The sequence below is a fragment of the Hylobates moloch genome, unplaced genomic scaffold (assembly GCF_009828535.3).
Source record: "Hylobates moloch isolate HMO894 unplaced genomic scaffold, HMol_V3 SCAFFOLD_6, whole genome shotgun sequence".
NCBI classification, from domain to species: Eukaryota; Metazoa; Chordata; class Mammalia; order Primates; family Hylobatidae; genus Hylobates; species Hylobates moloch.
The window spans coordinates 14,646,810-14,665,844 of NW_026652281.1; the positions used below are offsets into that span (position 1 = coordinate 14,646,810).

At 44.0% G+C, this 19,035-nt stretch overlaps 1 protein-coding gene across 5 annotated transcripts in view; it reads left to right on the forward strand.

The window, feature by feature from the left end:
- The window catches only part of ADAT1 (adenosine deaminase tRNA specific 1), a 70,633-nt gene that overhangs the window by 3,330 nt on the left and 48,268 nt on the right, over positions 1 to 19,035 (forward strand). For all 5 annotated transcript variants that reach the window (XR_009214034.1, XR_009214033.1, XM_058440481.1 and 2 more), the window contains exons 4-9: positions 1,241 to 1,295; positions 2,607 to 2,737; positions 7,008 to 7,623; positions 10,865 to 11,010; positions 11,530 to 11,629; positions 16,665 to 16,751. Coding sequence is in view for 3 of the 5 variants with exons in the window: in XM_058440481.1 (XP_058296464.1) it covers positions 1,241 to 1,295; positions 2,607 to 2,737; positions 7,008 to 7,623; positions 10,865 to 11,010; positions 11,530 to 11,629; positions 16,665 to 16,751 (1,135 nt within the window). In the remaining 2 variants the exon portion in view is untranslated. The remainder of the gene's footprint in view (positions 1 to 1,240; positions 1,296 to 2,606; positions 2,738 to 7,007; positions 7,624 to 10,864; positions 11,011 to 11,529; positions 11,630 to 16,664; positions 16,752 to 19,035) is intronic.

Here is a 19,035-nt window from a genome sequence, read left to right on the forward strand (position 1 = left end):
TGACTCGGAGTCTCACTCTGTCACCCAGGCTGGAGTGCAATGGGGCGATCTCGACTCACTGCTCTGCAACCTCCCCTTCCTGGGTTTAAGCGATTCTCCTGCCTCAGCAGGCACCCACCATCACGCCCAGCTAATTTTTGTATTTTTGTAGAGACGGGGTTTCACCATGCTGGCGAAGCTGGTCTTGAACTCCTGATCTTAAGTGATCTGCCCACATTGGCCTCCCAAAGTGCTGAGATTAAAAGTGTGAGCCACCACACCTGGTAAGCAGTCTTGAATGACAGGACGCTTTGGGCCTCAACAAGAATATGAAAATTCATTAGAGATCTGGGGGTTTTTATTTGTCTGTTTCGTTGGTTTATTTTTTAAGAGACAGGGTCTCACTGGAGTACAGTAGTACCATCATAGCTCACTGCAGTCTTGAACTCCTGGGCTCAGGTAATCCTCCCACTTCAGGTTCCTGAGTAGCTGGACTACAGGTGTGCACCACTATGCACAGCTAATTTTTTTCATTTTTATTTTGTAGAGGTTTGGTCTTGCTGTGTTGGCCATGCTGGTCTCAAACTCCCAGCCTCAAGCTGTCCTCCTGCCTTGGCCTCCCAAAGTGCTGGGATTACAGGCATGAGCCACTGCATGCCAGGCCGAGAGCTGGGGTCTTTACCTCTTTTTCTAGCTAGAAGTTTCCTCTTTGAGTTGGCTTCCACCATTCTCCTTGCCTTAACCTCCTGTATATGAGGAACCTGTTCCAGGATCACTGTGGATTGGATTAGATGGAATTGTATCACCATGAGCACAAGTAGGATACCTCTGTACAAAAGATCTGGACCCTTGTTCTCTGAATGAGGTTTTTCTATAAATTAGTGTTTCTCAACTGGGGGTGATTTGCACCCCAGAGGACATTTGGCAATGTCTGGAGACATTTTTAGTTGTCACAACTGAGGGAGGGGTGCTAGTGTCATCTCATGGGTAGAAGCCAGGAATACTACTAATAAACAATCTACAGTGTATGGGATAGACCCCCCACAACAAAAAATTTTCTGGCCCAAAATGTCTACAGTGCTGGGTTGAGAAACCCTGCACCTAATGCGTTGTTATTCATGATTGTGGTACCTTCTGGCAAAGCTCTCCAGGAGCTACATGGCCATCCTGGGTGCTGGTGGGATTGGTGTGTTCTGCTTCTAGGAACCAGACCCTCTCCAGCTTCCATGTGTCTTCACCTGGTGTCCTATCTTTGCCACAGGAGACATCCTCAATGATAGCCATGCTGAGGTCATAGCCAGAAGGAGTTTCCAAAGGTAAAGCCACATCCCCAGAGTATGGTTCAGCAGGACTGGGTTGGGAGTCCCGGAATTTACTTTTTTTTTTTTTTTTTGAGGTGGAGTCTTGGTCTTTTGCCCAGGCTGGAGTGCAGTGGCATGATCTCAGCTCACTGCAACCTCCACCTGCTGGGTTCAAGCAATTCTCCTGCCTCAGCCTCCCAAGTAGCTGAGACTACAGGCCCATGCCATCATGCTCAACTAATTTTTTGTGTTTTTAGTAGAGATGGGGTTTCACCATGCTGGCCAGGCTGGTCTTGAGCTCCTGACCTCGTTATCCACATGCCTCAGCCTCCCACAGTGCTGGGATTACAGGCATGAGCCACTGCACCTCGCCCAGAATTTACATTTCTAATAAGCTCCTAGGTAATACAGATGATATTAGTCTGTAAACTACACTTTGAGTAGCAATGTGGTCTAGACTAGTGGTTCTCTCTCTTTTTTTTTTTTTTTTTTTTTGACACAGGGTCTTGCTCTGTCACCTAGGCTAGAGTGCAGTGATGTGATCTCAGCTCATTGCAACCTTGGCCTCCTGGGACTCAAGCAAGCCTCCCACCTCAGCCTCCTGAATAGCTAGGATTACAGGCGCATGCCACCACACCCAGCTAACTTTTCCTGGTTTTTTTTTTTTTTTTTTTTTTTTTAAAGGCAAGGTGTCGCTATGCTACTCAGGCTGGTCTTGGATTCCTGGGTCTCAAACGATCCTCCTGCATCAGCCTCCTAAAGTGCTGGATTTACAGGCATGAGTCACGTGCCTGGCCTGGACTAGTGGTACTCAAGCTTGATTGTGCATCAGAAGAACCTAGAAGGCTTGTTAAAACCCAGATTGCTGAGCCCACCACAGAGATTCTGATGCAGCATATCTAGGGTGGAACCTCAGAAATTGGGTTTCTTCTTTCCTTTTTTTCTAAAAAAAAAAAAAAAGAAAAAAAAATAGAGTATCACTCTGTCACCCAAGCTGAAGTACAGTGGCAGAATCATAGCTCACTACAGCCTCAAACTCCTGGGTTTAAGCAGTCTTCCTGCCTCAGTCTCCCAAGTAGCTGGGGTTACAGATAAGAGCCACCGAGGCCAGCTGAAATTGGAGGCTAACAAATTTCCAGGTGATGCTGATGCTGCTGGTGCAGGGACCGCACTTTGAGAATCACTGGTCTAGAGCATTCTCATAATTCCACATCACTACCAGTCCCATTAGTCTACAGTAAGCTGTCTTAGCAATCACCCAACCAGAGGCTTTCCCCTTAACACAGAGATTGGTTGTTCATCCTAGTAACATCTTGCAACCCTTAGGTACCTTCTCCACCAACTCCAGTTGGCAGCCACCCTGAAAGAGGATAGCATCTTTGTCCCAGGAACTCAAAAAGGAGTGTGGAAACTTAGACGAGACCTCATTTTTGTGTTTTTCTCCAGCCATACACCATGTAAGTATATTCAAGCCTTTGGATTAATGTTAAATGGACTACTTCCTTATGTTTGTGTTGTCCATAGATAGGTTTTTTCCTAAAAAGCACTAATGGCTGAAGTAGCCACAGGTGGTCACAAGTAGCCACAAGTAGTGACAGTGCCTTTTTATGACAGGCCAGTGTACCTAATCACTTCTAAAGGTTTTATTTAAAGAGAAGACAGAGGCAAAGGGTATAGAGTCTCACTCATACTATTAGTCATTTCTCAGAATCAGGATTAGGAGCGTAAGGCTGAATCCTCACAAGATGTGAAGCCAACATGGGGCTTAGAAGTCCTATAGTAACTTATCCTAAAACTCATTTCATTCATTCAGTCATTGAATAAATACTTTCTACTATTTGTCAGGCACAATATGACATACTGAGTATACAGAAATGAATAAGACTAGCATATTGCCTACCTTCGTAGTCTTTTAGGGAATGTAGATAGTCATGGTTAGTTAGGGTAGATTTTGGTGGGTTGTAAGGGTATGTTCAGGTGCTGTGGTTACATAAGACAGGAAGACCTAGCCTGGGGTGAGGGGGGCATCATTTCTATCTTTTGTTTTTCTTTCTTAAAAATTGAAAATAACTTCAACCTTTTGTGGATAACAACTCAGGATGGCAGCAAAATTTTCTCACCCTAAAATCTTTGAAATAAGGATATAAGATTAAACTTTAAAACTTTTAAGCTTTAAAACTAACATATGCAATTAGAGCAGAGATAAGAAATCACTAATGAAGAAATAGAATAGCTGTCTAGAGTTGGTCATTACTCAAATTGAAAATATAGATATAGCTTAAGAAAGAATGAGACCAGGCACAGTGGCTCACACCTGTAATCCCAGAACTTTGGGAGTCCAAGGCGGGCGGATCACCTGAGGTCGAGAGTTCCAGACCAGCCTGACCAACATGGAGAAACCCCATCTCTACTAAATATACAAAATTAGCTGGGCATGGTGGTGCTTGCCTGTAATCCCAGCTACTCGGGAGGCTGAGGCAGGAGAATCATTTGAACCCGGGAGGCAGAGGTTGCAGTGAGCCGAGATTGCGCCATTGCCCTCCAGCCTGGATGACAGGGCAAGACTCAGTCAAAAAAAAGGAAAAAAAAAAGAGAGAGAGAGAGAAGAAAGAAAGAGTATGAGAAGAGTTTAAGAGTCAAAGCCCAGAAAAATGACAGGTAGGCAGCACTCATCCTTGCTCTATTCTTAGCTGTAAGGGCCCTAGTCCAAGGCCCAAAGGATGTTTCCTAATCAGCTCAGCTCCTCTCAAGCTGTAATATGCACACGAATCTCCTGGAGAACATGCAGATTCAGATTCATTAGGTCTGGAGTGGGGCCTGAGGTTCTGCATTTCTAGCCAACTCACAAGGCATGCCAGCAGTGTGGGTCCATAGACCACACATTGAGTAGCTAGGACCGGGGCGATCCCAGTGACAGGTATAGCCTTACTGTGGAGAAAGAAGCATCTGAGGATCACAGCCTGATGGCCTAATCCAAACTTGTCTAACCCACGGCCTGCCTGGCTACATGCAGACCAGGACGGCTTTGAATGTGGCCCAAGACAAATTCTTAAGCTTTCTTAAAACATTATGAGATTTTTCTTGCGATTTTTTTTTTTTTTTTTTAGCTCATCAATGATCGTTTGTGTTCGTGTATTTTGTGTGTGGCCCAAGACAATCTTTATTCTTCCAATGTGGCCCAGGGAAGCCAAAATACTGGACACTTACGGAGTTCGATTATGCCCTTATCAAACTCCTTAAGTCAGTGGTCAACAAACAGCTACTGATCTGTGAGAACAGTCCCTGAAAAAAAACAAGAAAGCTCAAGACTATGTAGTGAATTCTGCAAAACTAATTTCTTTCATTTTAAAGGATATGAGAGGTTTTTTTTAAGTGATGGTAATTGAAATTTTTTTTTTTTTTCTCAATCTCGGCTCATTGCAATCTCCCCCTCCCGGGTTCAGGCAATTCTCCTGTCTTGGCCTCCTGAGTAGGTGGGAATATAGGCATGCGCCACCACGTCCGGCTAATTTTTTTGTATTTTTAGTAGAAACAGGGTTTCGCCACGTTGGCCAGGCTGGTCTCAAACTCCTGACCTCAAGTGATTCGCCCTCTTCGGCCTCCCAAAGTGCTGGGATTACAGGCATGAACCACTGTGCCTGGCCGGTAATTGAGATTTTTAAAGATCTTCCTTGATGGAATAAAAAGTTAGAAACCCTCTGTTCATCTTAAAAATCCTCTGGAAATTTTGCTGGTAATCTTTTAAAATGTGATGTCCTCCCATGGTTTGTCTGCAGAGAGAAAGAACGTTACCTAGAGGATGTAACTCTCTGGCCCCCTTGGCATTTACATCCTATGAGTAATTAATAATTTGTTGGCTGGGTTAGCTAATTCAGGCTCTTACTTATGAGTTTCATTAACATGAGTCAGGCTCTTGCGTTCAGGCATTCTGTCAAGATCCAATTTCCAAGCCTGCAGAGTGGGAGATGGACCCTGGTGAGTTCTCCAAAGTCACTGTGACCTTGTGAGGTCTCTGGAAGTCAGCCAGCCAACCTCTCCAGATATTTTCCCACTTCTGTATCTCTTGCCTTTCCCACTCTTGAGTTGTAAAGATTACAGATGTATTATTTATACACTTTAGAAAAGCAACACTCATCAGGTTAGTGTTTGAAGAAATCTTTCCCTTCTCAAGGGAGAGCTGTGGTTCTTACTGACCTCTAGTTTTCTTCTGTTTCCTATAAGGACAGAGGAGGTCAGAAATCTCTAAACCAGCAAGAGGAAACACTGGAAATTTTGGAAACATTGGTTTAGACTAGGGATGTAATTTACTTTAGAGTCTTACTGTGGGGCCATGCATCATAAAATCTCCAAGATGGGGAAATTTTGAGCAATAGTTGCCAAATTTCTTTTCCTTTTTTTTGAGACGGAATCTCCCTCTGTCACCCAGGCTGGAGTGCAGTTGTGCAATCTTGGCTCCCTGCAACCTCCGCCTCCCGGGTTCAAGTGATTGTTCTGCCTCAGCCTCCCCAGTAGCTGGGACCACAGGTGCACGCCACCACGCCCAGCTAATTTTTGTATCCTTAGTAGAGACAGGGTTTCCCCATATTGGCCAGGCCGGTCTCGAACTCCTCACCTCGTGATCTGCCCACCTCGGCCTCCCAAAGTACTGGGATTACAGGCATGAGCCACCGCGCCTTGCCTGCCAAATTTCTTTATGAGATAAACCACCCACTTTTGTTTTCCAAAGCATCTTAGCGAATAGCATTCCACAAAATGCACTTGGGAAACCTGGTTCATTCTAAGCCAGTGGTTCTCAGTTTGGAAAGTTTTGCTCCCCAGGAGACTTTTCGCAACATGTGGAGACATTATTTATTTTCATACTGGGACTGGTAGTGCTGTTGGCATTTAGTAGGTAGAGACCAGGTATGCTGCTAAATATTCTATAATGTATAGGACAGCCCCCACGGCAAAGAGTGATACAGTCCAAAGTGTCATTAGTGGCCTGGCACGCTGGCTCACACCTATAATCCCAGCACTTTGGGAGGCCAGGGTGGGCGGATCGCTTGAGGTCAGGAGTCGCTTGAGGTCAAGACCAGCCTGGCCAACATGGTGAAGCCTCGTCTCTACTAAAAATACAAAAATTAGCCAGGCATGGTGATGTGCGCATGTAATCCCAGCTACTCAGGAGGCTGAGGCAGGAGAATCACTTGAACCCAGGAGGCAGAGATTGCACTGAGCCGAGATCACACCACTGCACTCCAGCCTGGGCGACAGAGCCAGACTGCATCTCAAAAAAATGTCATTAGTACAGTGGTTGAGAAACCCTGGCCTAAACCCGTGTTTCCAAAACTTCCTAGTGATAAAAATTAGCTCAGATCTTTGTTAAAATATTCCATTTTGCATACCCTTCTCCAGAAATTCCAACTCACTGGGTCCAGGATAGAGTCTTCAACAAGAGCCCCAGAGGATTCTTATTAGGGAATTGTGTGCATGTGCTCTTAACTCATCTCAGGTCAGCTGGGAGAATAGATGAAGTCAGTAGTTCTCAAACTTGAGCTTGCATCAGAATCACCTGGAGAGCTTGTTAAAAAGACACTGCTGGGTTCTGCCTCCAGAGTTTCTGATTCAGCAGGTCTACTGTGGGTCCCAAGAGTTTGCATTTCTGATGAATTCCCAAGAGATCCCATTGTGGCTGGTCCAGGGACCTCACTTGAGAACCATTTGTTTAAGTGGGTTCATTCTCTGCAGGTGGGGATGCCTCCATCATTCCAGTGCTTGAGTTTGAAGATCAGCCTTGCTGTCCTGTCTTCAGAAATTGGGCCAACAACTCATCAGTAGAAGCCAGTAGTAACCTGGAAGCTCCTGGAAATGAAAGAAAATGTGAAGACCCTGACAGTCCTGTAACCAAAAAGATGAGACTTGAGCCTGGGACTGCGGCCGGGGTGGTCACCAACGGAGCAGCTCACCATCAGAGTTTTGGCAAGCAGAAAAGTGGCCCAATCTCACCAGGCAACAGCTGTGATCTCACTGTAGGGGGACTGGCTGCTGTCACTAGAATAGCCCCTGGTAGTGCGAAAGTGATAGACGTTTATAGAACTGGAGCCAAGTGTGTACCTGGAGAAGCTGGAGACTCCGGGAAGCCTGGTGCTGCTTTTCACCAGGTGGGGCTGCTCCGAGTGAAGCCAGGCCGTGGAGACAGAACACGCTCCATGTCCTGCAGTGACAAGATGGCCCGATGGAACATCCTTGGATGCCAAGGGGCACTGTTGATGCACTTCCTAGAAGAGCCCATCTACCTGTCAGCTGTGGTCATTGGAAAGTGCCCATATAGCCAGGAAGCCATGCAGAGAGCACTGATTGGAAGGTGAGAGGGTAGGGAGGGCTCAATTGGAACAGTCATTCCAAGAGGCAGTCTGAGAGTAAGGCCTAAGAGCATTAAGAATCTCCATACCTTTTGATCCAGCAGTTCCACTTCCAGGAATTTGTCTTAAGGAAATAAAGTATTTGAACATTTAGCTTTGTACATAATTTTTTTTTGTTTTTTTTGAGATGGATTCTTGCTCTGTCACCGAGGCTGGGGTGCAATGGCGAGCTCTGGGCTCACTGCAGCCTCCGCCTCCTGGGTTCAAGTGATTCTCCTGCCTCAGCTTCATGAGTAGCTAGGACTACAGGCATGTGCCACCACGCCTGGCTAATTTTTGTATTTTTAGTAGAGACGGGGTTTCACCATGTTGGTCAGGCTGGTCTAAAACTCCTGACCTCAGGTGATCCATTTGCCTCGGCCTCCCAAAGTGCTGGGATTACAGGTGTGAGCCACTGAGCCTGGCTAATAATTTTTTTTAAAAACAAAAAGTAAACAACTGAAATCCCCAGTAATAGGAAATTAAGTGTTTTCTTTGTCGTTAATATTGATGAATAGCTGGGCATCGTGGCTCATGACTGTAATCCTGACACTTTGGGAGGTCGAGGGGGTGGATTGCTTGAGCGCAGAAGTTCTAGACCAGCCTAGGTAACATGGGGAAACCCCGTCTTTACAAAAAATACAAAAACTAGCCAGATGTGGCATGCACCTGTAGTCCTAGAATGGGGAGCTGAGGCAGGAGGATCACCTGACCCTGGGAAGATTGAGGCTGCAGTGAACCAAGATCGTTCCACTGCACACCAGCCTGGGTGACAGACCCTGTCTCAAATGAAATAATAATAATATTGATGAATATTTAATGTGGAAACATGTTCATAGTGTTTAAAGAACAGTTTAGAAGATAAAAAGCCAGTTTTGGTCTTAAAGTACATCCACACGTAAGAAAAATTGTAAGAGGATGAGCGCCAAGGTATTATTAATAATCTCTGAGTTGTATTATGAGTGGTTTTTTCTTCTTTGTTTTTACTATATTTTCTAATTTTTCTACAGTGCACATACATTGCCATTATATATGTTTTTTTAACCCTAAACATTACTTTGGGGTTTTCAAAATGTTTTTGTAGTGACATGGTTTCACTGGGTCTCACCCAGGCTGGAGTGCAGTGGTACAATCATAGTTTACTACAGCCTCCAATTCCTGAGCTCAAGTGATCCTCCTGCCTCAACCTTCCGAATAGTTAAGATTACAGGCACAAGCCACCACACTTGGCTGATTTTTAAATTTTTTTGTAGAGACGGAGTGTTGTTGGGTTACCCAGGCTGGTCTTGAACTCCTGGCCTTAAGTAATTCTCCCACCTTGGCCTGCCAAAGTGTTGGGATTATAGGTGTGAGCCATCTCACCCAGCCCTAAACAGTAGTTTTAATTTTTTTAAAGTTAAAAGTCAAAGGATGACCACTCAAGTGTGGTCTCCCTAAAGGAGGCAGCCAAACTCAATGCTGTAGTAAATGAGGGCAGGGCAAAGCCATGGCCAGGGCAAGACTCGTAGGTCCATATCAAATGTGAAGCCTCAAGATATGGTCCAGCAATTCCACTGCTAGGTACAACCCAAAATAAATGAAAACATACATTCACACCAGTAGGCCAGGTACAGTAGCTCATGCCTATAATCCTAGCATCTTGGGAGGTCAAGTCAGGCAGATTGCTTGAGTCCAGGAGTTCAAGACCAGCCTGGGCAACATGAGGAAACCCTGTCTCTACAAAAAATACAAAACTTAGCCAGGCATGGTGGCACACACTTGTAGTCCCATCTGCATGGGGAGCTGATGTGGGAGGATCACCAGAGCCACGGGAGGTTGAGGCTGCAGTGAACTGAGATTTCACCACTGCACTCCATCCTAGACAACAGAGTGAGACCCTGTCTCCAAAAAAAAAAAAAAAGTATATATGTATATAACAAATCCTGTACGTAAATATTCACAACAGCATTATTCATAATAGACAAAAAGACAAAAGTCCATTAGGGGATGAATGGATGAATCAAATGTGATATATCCATACAATGGACTATGATTCAGCCATAAAAAGGACTGAAGTACTGTTACATGCTGCAGCATGGATGAACTTGAACACATACTGCTAAGTGAAAGAAATCACATATTGTATAATTTTATTTATGTGAAATATCTAGAACAGGCAAATCCATAAAGACAGATAATAGCTTAGTAGTTACCACAGTCTAGGTGCTGTGGCTCATGCCTGTAATGCCAGCACTTTGGGAGGCTGGAGTGGGAGGATCGCTTGAGCCAAGGAGTTTAAGACCAGCCCGGGTAATATGGCAAAACCCCATCTCTACAAAAAATTTAAAAATTAGTCGGACATGGTGGTGCATGCCTATAGTCTCAGCTGCTTGGGAGGCGGAGGTGGGAGGATCGCTTGAGACCAGGGGGCAGAAGTTGCAGTGAGCCGAGGTCATGCGACTGCACTCCAGTCTGAGCAACAGAGACCCTATCTCAAAAAAACAAAAAATGTAAGTGGTTACCAGGGAATTGAGAGTGAATGCTAATAGGTACGAGGTTTCTTTTTGGGGTGATGAAAATTCCTTAAATTACATTACCGTGATAGTTGTGCAGTTCTATGAATATACTAAAAACAATTGAATTATCCACTTTAAATGAGCAAATTTTATGGTATGTGAACTATATCCCTATAAAGATTTTTTTTTTTTTTTTTCAAAGCCAACCCTAGGCACTGTGCCCGGGATGTTTTCTGTTTTTCCTATTCTGGTACTTGCAGTTGCTATCTGCTTCATTCTAGACCGGCATCATGTTGGCATCTAGTTTGTTCAAACATACAAGAGAAAAAAATGAAGCTTTTATATTATAGGATAATTTTGGGTTTTGGTGTGTTTGAAGGATTCCCTAGGAAGCAGGTGCCAACACATTAATGTTTCTGCTTAAACTTTTCAAGTTTCTCAAAGCCTATATCAGGAATGGAGTTTGGTGTTACATCCCTAAAGGATGTTAACTTGATTCTTAGTTATCCCTGCAGACTGAGGGAGAAGGATCTTCTTCCAGCCATGAGGTTCTTACAATCTTGATTGTATTCTGGAACACTGTCTGCCCAAATAAATAAACAAATCCCCACACCTGCTAAGGCTCAGGGGTGACGATGTGAGCCACAGTCCCAGATAGTGTTTTCTCTAGGCATGCACCTAAACTGAATGCATTTTCCCTTACATTTAGGTGTCAGAATGTATCTGCTTTACCAAAAGGCTTCAGAGTTCAAGAACTAAAAATACTGCAGTCAGATTTACTATTTGAACAGAGCCGCTGTGCAGTGCAGGCAAAAAGGGCTAACAGCCCAGGTCGACTTGTTCCTTGTGGGGCAGGTAAGAGATCCGGGTTAGACCTGCCCTGGAGTAACTGCTCCCCTGACTGAGAGTGGCCCCGGAGGGTCTGCATCCTCCCAGCCTAGGAAGGCAGTTCACCACTCTAGTGGCCAGTAGTGCGGGCTTTAGAGACACCCATACTGGGTCAGGTTTATGCTGTTGTGACCCCTGGCATGTTATTTACCCTCCCTTGGCCTCAGTTTCTTTGTCTTCAGATTAGAAGAATATCATTTATCAGGGTTATTGGGAAGATTCAGTGAGAAATTCTGTTTAATGCATTTCCTGTGTGCCCAGCAAATAATAAATGCTCAGTGATTGTTAGCTATCATAATAATAATGAATTATGAACCACTTAGACTACTGTACCCTGGAGGCCAAGCATCCCAGTAGCAGTCATTCTCTGTGACATCATAATCAGCTCTGATGGGTCTGTAGAGTCAGAGAGATATTTTTATTAAATACTTCTGACTTTCACAAGAAATTGAACAGTTTTAACCCTAGAATCTTATCTTTTCATAGCCATCAGCTGGAGTGCAGTTCCTGAGCAGCCTTTGGATGTTACTGCCAATGGCTTTCCACAGGGAACAACAAAGAAAACAATTGGAAGCCTTCAGGCAAGGTACAGCATATTGGGACAGGAGGAGATGGTGGCTGTGAACTCACACTCTACCACTATCTAATTCTAGAACATTTTTATTACCCCAAAAAGAACAACCATACCGATTAGCAGTAACTACCTATCCCTCCCTCTCCTCAACCCTTGGAAACCTCTGATTTACTTAATTTACCTCCTATCTCTGTGGATTTGTCTAGTCTGGACATTTTCTATCATTGGAATCCTACAGTGTATGATGTTTTGTATCTGGCTTCTTTCACTTAGCATAGTGTTTTGGAGGTACATCGTGAGGTAGCTGTATCAGTACTTCATTACTATTCATGACTTGAATAATATCCCATTGTGTGGATATACCACATTTTGTTTGCCATTCATTCATGAATGGACGTTTGGGTTGTTTCACTCTTTGGCTATTGTGAATAGTGCTGCTGTGCAGAACTATGAACATTTCATGTACCACTTTTTGCATGGCCATAAGTTTTCAATTTTCTTGGGTGTACCTAGGAGTAGTATTACTGGGTCATATGGTAATTGTTATGTTTAACTTTTTGAGGAACTGCTAAACTATTTTCCATAGCAGCTGTACCGTTTTACGTTCTACCAGCAAAGTATTAGAGTTCCAATTACCCTGAATCCTTTACAGTACTTGTTACTGCCTTTTTTATTGTAGTCATTCTAGTGGGTATGAAATGGTATCTCATTACAGTCTTTTTCTTTTTTTTTTTTTTTTTTGAGATAGAGTCTTGCTCTGTCACCTGGGCTGGAGTGCAGTGGCATAATCTTGGCTTGGCTCACTGCAACCTCTGCCCCCAGGGTTCAAGTGATTCTCCTGCCTCAGCCTCCCTAGTAGCTGGGACTGTAGGCATGTACTACCACACAGGCTAATTCTTGTATTTTTAGTAGAGAGGAGTTTCGCCTGTTGGCTAGGCTTGTCTCAAACTCCTGACCTCAAGTGATCCACCCGCCTCAGCCTCCCAAAATGTTGGGATTACAGGTGAGAGCCATCTCACCCGGCCTTATTACAGTTTTGATTTGCATTTACATTTCCCTAGTGACAAACAGTGTTGAGCATCTTTTTATGTACTTATTAGCCATTTATCTCTCTACAGCCTCCCAAGTAGCTGGGACTACAGATGCCCACCACCACACCCAGCTAATTTTTTTTGCATTTTTAGTTGAGACAGGGTTTCACGATGTTGGCCAGGCTGGTCTTGAATTCCTGACCTTGTGATCTGCCCACCTCAGCCTCCCAAAGTGCTGGAATTACAGGCGTGAGCCACCGTGTGCTGCCTATAACTGGTAGTTTTTGAGTGTTCACTTATTGAGGTCTTCTTACATATATTTCAGTAAGTTTTATAGCTTACTTTATATAAATGTTTCACATCTTGTATTAGATTTATTCCTTGAATGTATATTAGTTATCTGTTTCTATATAACAGATTACCCCAAAAATAACAGCTTAAAACAACAATATACATTTATTATTTCACATGGTTTATGTGGGTCTGGAATTGAGGAGGAGCTTAGCTAAGTAATTGTGGCTCAGCAATTTATGAAATTGCAGTCCATTATGGCAGCCAGGGCTACAGTCATCTGAAGACTTGACTGGGGCTCAAGGATCCAGTTCCAAAATGGTTCCCTTGCATGGCTGACAGGTCAGTGTCAGCTGTTGGCAGGAGGCTTCAGTTCCTTATAACAAGGGCCTCTCCACAAGGCTGCCAGAGTATTCAGCTTCACGACCCAGCAGCTGGCTCCCCGCAAAACAGGCAATCCAAGAGAGCAAAGCAGAAGCCACAGTGTCTTTTATGACCTAGCCTCAGAAGCTAGAGTCTATAATATCTTAATGGTTATTCAGATCAGCCCTATTAAGTATGGGAGGGGATTGCTAAGGGGCATGAATACCAGGAGGCAAGAATCACTGGGGACCATTCTGGAGTTTGGCTATCACAGATGCTATTTTACATAGCTTTTTATCGCATTTTCTGGTTATTACTGTTGCAATTAAGCTTTTGTTCCTCTTTGTGGCAATTACTGTTGGTTGCTAGATAAAAACACTAACCTTACCATTATCACTAGAATAATAATTCTACTCCTATAATCCCAACACTTTGGGAGGCTGAGGTGGAGGATTGCTTGAAGCCAGGAGTTCGAGACCAGCCTGGGCAACAAAATGAGACACCCCCCCCCAATCTCTAAAAAACAAACAACAGCAACAACAAAAACCAAAAAGAATAATAATTCTACTGATTTGTCTGGGAATTCTTTTGGGATTTGGGGATTTTTTTTTTTTTTTTTTTTTTTTTTTCTTTTGAGACAGAGTTTCACTCTTACCACCCAGGCTGGAGTACAGTGGTGCGATCTTGGCTCACCACAACTTCTGCCTCCCAGGTTCAAGCAGTTCTCCTGCCTCAGCCTCCCCAGTAGCTGGGATTACAGGCCCCTGCCATCTCACCCAGCTAATTTTTCGTATTTTTAGTAGAGACGGGATTTTGCCGTGTTGGGCAGGCTGATCTTGAACTCCTGACCTCAGGTGATCCACCCGCCTCAGCCTCCCAAAGTGCTGGGATTACAGATATAAGCCACCACACCCAGCCTCTTTTGGGATTTTTTAAATGTTGATCATCATATACAAATACAGCTGACTTTTGAACAATGTGGGTGTTAGTGGTGCCAACCCCCCTTGCAGTCAAAAATCTGCATATAACTTTGGGTTCTCCAAAAACATCAAGCCTATTGTTGACCAGAAGCCTTGACATAAACAATTAACACATATTATGTATGTTATGTGTATTATATACGTATTCTTACAATAAAGCAAAATTTAAAAAGACAATATTATTAAGAAAATCATAAGGAATAGGCCAGGTGCTGTGGCTCACATCTGTAATCCCAGCACTCTGGGAGGCTGAGGCAGGCAGATTACCTGAGGTCAGAAGTTCAAGACCAGTCTGGCCATGGCGAAACCCCGTCTCTACTAAAAATATAAAAATTAGCCAGGCGTGGTGGTATGTGCCTGTAATCCCAGCTACTTGGGAGGCCAAGGCAGGAGAATTGGTTGAACATAGGAGGCAGAGGTTGCAGTGAGCCAAGATCACGGCACTGCACTCCAGCCCGGGCCACAAAACGAGACTCCATTTCAAAAACAAAAAAGAGAAAAAATCATAAGGAATAGAAAATATATTTATTCATTAAGTGGAAGTGGATCATCATAAAGGTCTTTATCCTCATCATCTTCATGTTGAGTAGGCTAAGGAGGAGGAGATGAAGAAGAGGGTTTGGTCTTGCTGTCTCAGGGGTTGCAGAGGCAAAAGAAAATCTATGTGTAAGTGGACCCACACAGTTCAAACCTGTGTTGTCTAAGGGTCAGCTATAGTGTTTCTTTCCAGTCTTCTGTTCCTTTTATTTCTCTTACTGTGTTGACCAGAACTGACAATATCAAAATCATCTGCAGATGATTACTTGGTTTTTGTTTTTCACTTCTCTCTTCTGTCCTGCTGGCCAGAACCTTCTGTATAATGTTGAATAAAAGCTGTGATAGCAAGTACCCCTTGTCCTATTCCTGATTTTAAGGACATATATTTGCTATAGGTTTTTTATAGTTGCCCTTTATAAATTTAAGTACTCTTCCGGAGTCCTAGTTTGCCAAAAGGTTTTTAATCAAAAGATGTTGAATTCTACTAAATGCTTTCTTTGCATATATTTTCCCCATAATTATATATGTGTGTGTGTGTGTGTGTGTGTGTGTGTGTGTGTGTGTGTGTGTGTGTGTATTTTTTTTTGAGACAGAATCTCACTCTGTCACCCAGGCTGGAGGGCACTGGCACAGTCTCTGCTCACTGCAATCTCCGCCTCCTGGGTTCAAGTGATTCTCGTGCTTCAGCCTCCTGAGTAGCTGGGATTACAGGCATGCGCCACCCCTCCCACCTAGTTTTTGTATTTTTAGTAGAGATGGGGTTTCACCATTTTAGCCAGGCTGGTCTCAAACTCCTGACCTCAGGTGATCTGCTCACTCACCTCAGCCTCCCAAATTGCTGGGATTACAGGCATGAGCCATTGTGTCTGGCCATCCCTAATTATATTGTTTTTCTTTAATTTGTTCATGAGAGTTCCATTAATTTTTGCTTTGTTTTCATGCTAAAGTGGCCTCATCTTCCTGAGTGCCAGCAGCCACTCCAGCTAAGGCCTTGGGAGAGCAGTGTCTGAGGGCTCAGGGTTCCCCTTTAAGCAGCAATTCCTGAAGTAGGCTAGTTTCCAGCCAGGTGAGGGAGATTTTGTGCAGACTCCATAATTCCCTATTTTACATGTAGCAGTGATGGTTACTGTGTCCAAGCTGAGGGTGCGGTCTGCTAGGATGATGCAGAGTGTGGTGTGTAAAAGTGAGACTGCACATTGTTGGTACACACAGCATTTCCCAATTTCTAGATGCAGCTCATGAATTGTATACATGAGGGAAAGGAAGGCAACCAGGAAGTTGTGGGTGGGCTCATAAAGAGTCAACACTCACTTCCTTAAGTATTCCAAACCATGACCTCCACCCAGAATTTTGTTGTTTAGGAGCAAACGCTTGGTCTTCAAAGGCCTGTGATGCCCATGGCAGGAGTCCAGGGATTCTGCCTTAGGTGGCTTGTCCAAGTGGATTTTATAATGACAGTTCACACAGGGAACAGCACTCAAGTGTCTGAAGCAAAGCTTTCCATTTCTTGTAAACCCATAGGGGCCAGCTCTCTTGAAAGGATTTAGCCAGAAGTGTCTTACAGATATCCTGGGGCAAAATTTCGTAATTGCACCTCAGGGTACCCGTTTGGGCTTTTCACTTTAATGATCCATTACTGATGACATTTCTTAAGGTTAGACTCATTTTTGTACCTCAACCTAATCAGACATCCAGGTCTGGATTTTCTCCTCACCAAGTACAAGTGAAAATGAGGGGCTCTGGCACCTTCAAACCTAAAAACCACATGAAGCCTGGCATCTTTGATAGGGGCTTGGAACATACTAAACACTTAATAAATCATCTTTGCCTTCTTTTTCCAAACAGATCCCAAATCAGCAAAGTGGAACTCTTCAGATCATTCCAGAAGCTGCTAAGCAGAATTGCAAGGGACAAGTGGCCACACTCCCTCAGGTGATGCTGTTGACCTATGTTTTCTCATATTTAGGAAGACAACTGTTTTGATTCTGGCTTCTGAGTAGCAAGAAGCTTTGGCAGGAGTGGTGGTTCAGCAAGCCAATGGCACTTATTGTTGACCACAAGTTCTTCTTTCCCCATAGCCCTATTTGCAGATACGTGCATGATCTGAGATGCAGAGGATGGGTAGTTTGGTGGTATAGAGTTATAAAAAACTAAGGATAGAACTGGGGCTTGGCCATTCCAGGCCCTCCTGTGATTCCACCTCTGGATGGAGATCGCTGTGGAAATGGGAGTGCTCTAAGAGCAATATATTCTGTTACAAGTGTTACTTCTCTTTTCCTTTTGAACTTGCAGCTCCATGACTTAAATTGCTCTTCAAACAAAAATTAAAAGAACTTTAAAACCACTCTTGGGAACAAGTAGGTGGGTGCAGTAACATTCTGACAGTGACCACCTAGAGTTAGGTGAAGTTTCACAGGTGTAGGACACAGTTCCCACAAAACTGTCTTCATTTCAGACAACTACCACAAGTTAAGGAAAGCCCCAAACCACCCATACTTCTGACCAACTGGCTACAAATTTGAGTGTCTCCACTCCCCCTCATGTTCGGTCATTCACCAGAACATCTCTCAGAACTGAGAAAAGCACTATAGTTGCCATTAAAGTTTTATTATGAAGGCTACAGATCAGTACTAGCCAAAAGGAGAGAGATATAGGGTAAGATATGAGAGGGTCCCAAAGGCAGAGCTTCCATGTCCTCAGGATACATCACCTTCCCAGCACATTGCTGCGCATCACCAACCAGGAATCTCACTGGGACATCAGTGTCCAAAGTTTTTGTTGGAGTTTCATTAGCTATTATGATAGATTGAATTATTGGCCCCATGATGTGATTGAACTTAATCTCCAACCCCCTCCTCTCCCAAGAGTTCAAACTGATATCATGTGTCTCAGAGCCCTAATTTTCTACATGGTTGGTCTTTCCGGCATGGCCAATATCATCCAGAAACTATCTCGGGGGCCCACCATGAGTCACCTGGTTAAACATAAACTCACGTGTGATCAGAGAGATCTACCATGCAGGACAAAGACACTTCCAGAAACTCCAAAGCTTAGAGGCTCCCAGGAACTGGTGACAAAGAGCAAGTGAATCCTTCATTATATGACAGTGGGGAAACTAAGGAGTAGCTAGAAACTTCTATATGAAGAGGCATCGCCATCACGCATACTGAAGTGATGCATCTGTGGTCAGTTGGCTTCTTTCTTGGGTTTCCATATATTCTATATGTCAAATCTGATGGTTTCCATATATTGTATATGTCAAAACTGAATTTAGGAGGGGAGATACTTCTAAGACGGAGTTTTGCTCCTGTTAACCAGGCTGGAGTGCAGTGGCGCAACTTCAGCTCACTGCAGCCTCCGCCTCCCAGGTTCAAGTGATTTTCCTGCCTCAGTCTCCAGAGTAGCTGGGATTACAGGCACGCACCACCACGCCTGGCTAATTTTTTGTATTTTTAGTAGGGACGGGGTTTCACCATGTTGACCAGGCTGGTCTTGAACTACTAACCTCAGGCGATCCACCCGCCTCAGCCTCCCAAAGTGCCAGGATTACAGGCATGAGCCACCGCCTGGCATGTATGTTTGTTTGTTTTTGAGACAGGGTAGCTGAGACAATTAAGGGAAGTGTTGCATGTGACCAAGAGCCTGGTTTGTAGTAGGGTTTTGATAACTGGTAGTTACTATTTTTTTTTTTTTTTTTTTTTGAGACAGTGTCTCGCTCTGTTGCCCAGGCTGTGTAGTACAGTGGTCCAATCTTAGCTTACAGGAACCTCCGCTTCCTGGGTTCAAGTGATTCTCCTACCTCAGCCTCCCAGGTAGCTGGGACTACAGGTGCCCGCCACCACGCCCGGCTAATTTTATATTTTCAGTAGAGATGGGGTTTCACCATGTTGGCCAGGCTGGTCTCAAACTCCTGACCTCAGGTGATCCGCCCGCTTCAGCCTCCCAAAGTGCTGGGATTACAGGTGTGAGCCACCATGCCTGGCCTAGAAAACTTTTAAACCAAAAATGTAGACAGTTATTTTTATTTTATCTGATTCCACTAGGACCATAGAAACCTAGAATTCTGTTCATTCTTAACTGTTTTAATTCATGTTGCTTTCTCGTGAATTCCCTACAAAGGAGACAGAGTTGCTCTAGGAAAGTGTCAAAAGTCAAAATAAAAATGTAAAGACAAATCTCTAAATTTAATATTTTATTTGGGATACAAGAAATTCAA